Source organism: Pipra filicauda, unplaced genomic scaffold (assembly GCF_003945595.2).
Source record: "Pipra filicauda isolate LSUMZ 115617 unplaced genomic scaffold, ASM394559v2 scaffold693_size149821_pilon, whole genome shotgun sequence".
NCBI classification, from domain to species: Eukaryota; Metazoa; Chordata; class Aves; order Passeriformes; family Pipridae; genus Pipra; species Pipra filicauda.
Genome location: NW_024104857.1, coordinates 140,706 through 146,705, shown reverse-complemented (window position 1 = coordinate 146,705; position 6,000 = coordinate 140,706). Strand labels below are relative to the sequence as shown.

General features: G+C 44.6%; 1 protein-coding gene across 1 annotated transcript in view; it reads right to left on the bottom strand.

Moving 5' to 3' along the window:
* Window positions 1-344: 344 nt before the first annotated feature.
* The window catches only part of LOC120324766 (glutamate receptor ionotropic, kainate 1-like), a gene marked incomplete at its 3' end in the record, with an annotated part of 72,344 nt that continues 66,688 nt past the window's right edge, over window positions 345-6,000 (bottom strand). Inside the window, exons 3-4 of the mRNA XM_039388875.1 lie at window positions 3,543-3,800; window positions 345-526 (exon numbers count right to left, since the gene is read on the bottom strand). Coding sequence (XP_039244809.1) covers window positions 345-526; window positions 3,543-3,800 — 440 coding nt within the window. The remainder of the gene's footprint in view (window positions 527-3,542; window positions 3,801-6,000) is intronic.

Genomic DNA, 6,000 nt, shown 5'->3' with positions numbered 1-6,000 from the left:
TTCCAGGTTTGTTTTCTTTTTTATGGGAAAGAAATAAAAACTCTATTGATTAAACCAGGACAAGCTAAAATAAATGTAATGATCTTCCTAGTCAAGCAGAGACTGAAGTATTAAAACAAAATGCACGCTTCCTTTTGTGGGATAGTGATGGGCTTCTCTTTGGATGTCATTCCTGCTGCCTGTCCTTATGGCTCTGGGAAGCCTTGTGGCTGCTGCAACAGTTTCTGTCCCTGCCTTTGGCCTAACTGGGAGTGCATTCAGTTTTAGTGTATCCCAGCAAATGAAAGCTGACAACTTTTGGGATACAAGATCCCTGCTGTGCTTTGCCACCCCCTTCCCGTTACCTGCTTGAGGATTTCTGCGGCCGTTTCATGGGAGCAATCAAATATCACATAGAATTCCTTGCCCTTCTTCATCTCCTTGAGCAAAGGCCTGGCATCCTTGTTCCCAGAGGGCAGCTGGCGGATTTTGATTTTAATGTTGTACCTGGAAGGGGCTTTGATGAGCTCCTGCAGGCGAATTAGACCTGGAAAACGATAGGCAATTATACAACTCACCCTCCTGTGCCACGAGGATTGATTGCCACTGAAACAGGGTCTCTTACCAGTTCCCAACATATTTCACATTCCCTAAGGATAATTGTTAGCTCCCTATTTGCCAGCCTCCTACTAACATTATTAAAGCTTTTCATTTTCATGTTTGTACTTGGCTTCGACATCTGAATATTTTGTAAGGTATTTCTAACTGCTTGACCACAGGATGTGTTTGCATTGATGTAATACAATAAAAACATACTGTAATATGTTTAAATTTATATAGTTCATTGCAAAAAGCACGTAAGGCTTCTTCCTTGGCAGCCAATTATTATTCCAACACCAACCAACAAGAATATAGAAGTAAAGAAACTTCCTTCCAACTCTCCTGCCTAATGTAAGGTCACTCAGGAAGTGTGAGACCTTATAAAGGACCAAAATATTTTGAGATCCAGCTTTACATCTGTAAACACATCTGTAAAGAACATGATTTCTTAGATTCTCTCTTCAGCTGGCACGGGTTTACCTCCCTTATTTGAAGTCAGTGGAGCTCAAGCAGTTGAAGACTTGTCCAAGTGTTTAAACACAGTGCAATTCCACCAGCTAATTCAGCACTCCTACATAATTTGTACTGCCTCCAAAACCTAAGGAAGACAGTTAAGAGCTCTTTGAGGTGTGTGATTACAGTCTCTTTCTCATTATCCATGAATGCAATTTACCCACAAAAAACCCCGTGATCTCCCGCCGAGCGAAAGCAAAAGGCTGCCTTAAAAATATGTGTGAGGAGAGAGAGAGGGGGGGAATACAGGCAAGAAGCACTTCTTGAACAAAAATCAAACAAATTATTAAAATGAAAAAACTCTTGGCTCTCCTGCTGGGAGTGGGTATATTTGTCCTGGGTTGAATGGTCCAGTGGTATGGATAAGGCAAGACAAAACATCCCTGTTTCTTCTGGGGTTACTGAGGGTTCGCTGCGCTGAGGACTGTTGGCTTTCACTCGAGTACTGGCAGAGTGCTTAGAAAAAACTAATCTTTCCCTCTGCCTGCAATGCTGGGCCTGTTCTTTGCAGGTTTTCAAGTATCAACAATCAATATAGAATATTAAGCATTATGAGCGTTCAAATGTAAATTGCTGCTGGGGGATCGGAGCCTGGCCGGGAGCCAGGCTGGGGGGCTATGGAACAATGTGAGCTCATTATTATGAGAATGGGGCACATGCTTCCAACATGGACTAACAAGGAGGGGAGTTTGTGAAATCTGGCTGTAAAGCTGCAGCTTGGTTGTACTAAGGGTTCAGCTGCAGTGTCTTGGCCACTATAATCAATGGCAGCTCCAAGAGGGAAAGCTGAGATTTGGGAGGAAGAGTCCAGAAATTTGCCTCTTATCCACAGCCTCAGACTGATTACTGTTGTTTCTCTTTCCAGCAGCTAAAAGTACTTATGTGCAAGAGTGGTGAAGGGCAAAAGAAAAGGATTTGCCAACCCATCTCTACCTTCTTTTAGGGGAAGGAAATTACTGTGTGCCTTAAAATATCTACCTGGGTCACATCAGACTTGGACCTTGCACTTCCCAGCCCTTCCCACTGCCACATGAAGATAAAGCCCAGGAATGGTGTACTGAAGGAATCAAAGTGGCAGTGAAGTGCAGTTACTTTTCTGGGGGACAAAGCAAAAGCCTGAATTAGCTGACTGCCAGATAATTAACAGCACAGGGGAACAACCTTCCTCTTCCTCCTGCTCAGCAAATCCAAACCCTTGGATATGATACCACCAAGCATTGATTTGGGACAGATTTTAAATGTGAAGTGCTCAGGCTGGCTCCAGGTGGGAGTGAGGAAGGTCTGGGTAAGTGCAGTGCTTGGGGCACTCACCATTGAGAGGAAAGGTTCAGTTTAGGGCTTTGAAGCAAAATCAGTAAGGATGGAAACCTTCATTAATTTTCTTGGCCTACGGTAGTCTCTGAGATTAAAAAATGGGCTAATATGTTTTTCCTTCTTGTAGTGTAACAATGAGAAATAAAAAGAGCTTAAGTGGCATCACTCTAACCCAAAATCCAAAGACTATTTATATCGATCAAAGCTGACCTGTTTACTTTCCTGACTCCGAGTTAATAAGATGATTGATGACTAATTTACTTTGTAAATACCTCTGCAAATGAAGTCTCTTTAATATCAGTCATTTTTGTAACTGAACACGTACACAGCAGTTAGTGTTTTGGAATGCTAATTTGGTAATGGGGTGGGCTGAAAAAGGCCTGTCCTTGTTCCTGTTTTGTCTGGGATATTTATGTAGGAGCTACTGCAGAATGTCCAGCAGAGGCCACGAAGATGATGAGGGGTCTGGAGCACCTTACTTATGAGGAGAGACTCCAGGAGCTGGGCCTGCTTAGTCTGGTGAAGAGAAGACTAAGAGGGGGTCTCATCAGTCCATACAAGGGCTGTCAGAGGATGGTGCCAGGCTCTTCAGTGGTGCCAGTGACAGGATGAGGAGCAATGGCCATAAACTGAAACACAACAAGTTCCACCCCAACATGAGGAAGAACTTCTTTCCCTGGAGGGTGGCAGAGCACAGGAACAGCTGCCAGGGGAGGGTGTGGAGTCTCCCTGTCTGGAGACATTCCAAACCCATCTGGATGAGTTCCTGTGTCACCTGCTCCAGGTGACCCTGCCTTGGCAGGGGGGTTGGACTGGGTGATCTCCAGAGGTCCCTTCCAACTCCAGCTATTCTGGAATTCTGGGATCATGTGATCAGCTTGAAGCTGTGTTATCAGTTCCACAAATAGGAAGCAAAATGGGATTGAATATTCAGAATGCAGGGGCTGTCTCCTGCTGACGCCTTAAAGTCTGGTGGACTGAACAGCTTTCCAAAATCCACAGCAGCAGCAGGACAGCTGCACCTCACAGGAGGTTTTTCTTCTGTGTTCTGACAAACTGAACTATCACAGGCACTCTCTCCCACAGAATTCCATGTATGTACTTAAACAGAAGCCCACGACCTGCAGCGCACCAACCTGTGCTGTCTTCGTACACCACTGTCACTATCTTCCAGTTGTAGTACAGCACGAGGTCCAAGACTGCCCTGCTGATGGCTGTGTAGTCCGGGTAGAGGTTGATGTAAAACGCATCCTTGTTGTCCACCGTGGGGTGCTTCCACCGGGTCTGGATGTGCGGGACCTCCAGGGCGTTGCAGATGGACTGCACGGCGCTGACGGAGGAGCTGTGGGAGGGCCCGAACAGGGCCGCCACCCCCAGAGCCAGCTGGTCACACGCTGAGGGCAGAGCAGGGGCACAGAAGGTGTTGGTTGGCAAAAACAAGGAACTCGTGTGATGCTTACTGAGATCTTCTATCCTCCACCCATCCCCATCATTTCACAGTGAGAGCAGGTCACTGTGTGGCTCCCAGACCCACCGAGAATGGTTCCTAAAGCATTTAGAGGTTATTTAGAGGGTAAGGTTATTTAGAGGAGCGGCTGAGGGAGCTGGGGGGGCTCAGCCTGGAGAAAAGGAGGCTCAGGGGGGACCTTCTGGCTCTGGAACTCCCTGACAGGAGGGGGGAGCCGGGGGGAGTCGGGCTCTGCTCCCAGGGAACAAGGGACAGGAGGAGAAGAATCAGCCTCACGCTGCACCAGAGGAGGTTCAGGTTGGACATCAGGATGAATTCCTTCACGGAAAGGGGTTTTAAACATTGGAAAGAACTGGCCAGGCAGGTGGTGGAGTCCCCATCCCTGGAGGTGTCCAAGGAAGGACTGGACGTGGCACTCAGTGCTCTGGACTGGGGGACAAAGTGGGGATCAGGCACAGGGTGGACTTGATGGGCTGGGAGGACTTTTCCAACCAAAACGATTCTGTGGTTCTGAAAGCAGCTTTACTGATTATGATTATTATTATTATTATTATTATATCCTAAAATTTACTCGCTACAAATCAAAACTCAAACAACTTCCCTGCTTATGGCCTTCAGATAGCATTTTAACTTCTGAATTTCTAATTTTGATTTCTAAATCGCCTTTCTCAGAATGGCCATATCCTGGAGAAACCAGGATCTTCCAGGCTACAGGCTTGCCAAAGGAACATCACATGAATTAAGTTTCATGGCAGCATGTCAGGAAATATGTTCAGGGAGTCAAAACAGGCACTCTGTGGATTCCCTCTCCGACTGGCAAGTTTCTACCTCTGTGTGTTGCTTTAATTTCAGGCTACTGAAGGAACATAAACAGTAAAGGGCACCATGATTCACTGAGCTCCATAATCTGTGTGTACAAAACAGGCAGTAAAGCCTAAAGCCCTCAGTAACAACACGGGAAATAAAGAACCAACACACACTGACATTTTTATACCTCTCCAAATCAGTCAAACACTGACATCAACAAAGCTTTCTTTCTCCTTGTGCCCATATCTCAGCTCAAAGAACCCCTCCTGGAGGTAATTTTCCTTTCTCTCCTATTTTTTTCAGGTTGTCAGACAGAAGATGAAGTACTATTAGCTATTTTTGCCCATTAGTAACATTTACTGCAGATGTTTTTAATAAGGTTTATGGACTGGGACAAAGCCCCGCACTGAGTTGCAATGTTGTCCTTTTGTAAGGGTGCTCTCAGTGAGAAATTACTGTGATTGAGTGAAATATTAAGTACGCAAACATCCACAATGAGCTGAGATTTTTTAAATTCGTATTTAGCTCTCTGATTGTAATAGAATATGACAGAAAATCAATTATTTTCTGTTTTCAGTCTACAAATGAGTGTTTTACAGGCAGCATAAAATGCACAGGCTTTCCAGGTCTAATTCAGAAGCCTTTCTAAAGGATCACAGGTTTTAATATGCAAATTGCATAAATACCATCAATAATTCATGATGAGAAGGAATCACTACTGTCTGCACGAGTTTCTTGCATGCAGATTGACAAAGATATTTCTAATGAACTCCTCACTCCATTTTAAATGGAGAAGGTACTCTGAGAACAGTCACAAGAGAAGAGATTCTCACTGATACTGATCCTGTATCAGTCTGGATTAAATGGATTATAAACCCGGCACACTTCAGTTTTGATAGCATATAGTTCCAGCATATATTGGATAATTAAAAAAGAATGTTCTTAACAGAGAAACTTCTGTCTCTAAGCCACTGAGTGTTAATATTTCAGGACAGGGAGACTACTGGCCTCTGGCCTTTAAAGTGGAATAGAAGTAATTTGTTAGGAATGATGGCTATCTGTGCTAATTATGGGTTGTGGCATCCCACTGTGCTTCCTGTGAGCCCGGGATCATTTTTCTGCAGAATTCCAGGTGGCAAATATATGTTTTGGAAAGAAAAATGGGTTGGACTTGCCACCTTCCATCTGGGGCTCTTAGCATGCAGACAGGATGGAGGAGGTTATTCAGAAACTAGTGTCAAGTCCAAGCCCAGCTTGATTCTGAGCCCAAATATCTTTAAAACATTAATTTTATGTTGCTGTTCATATACATGATACAA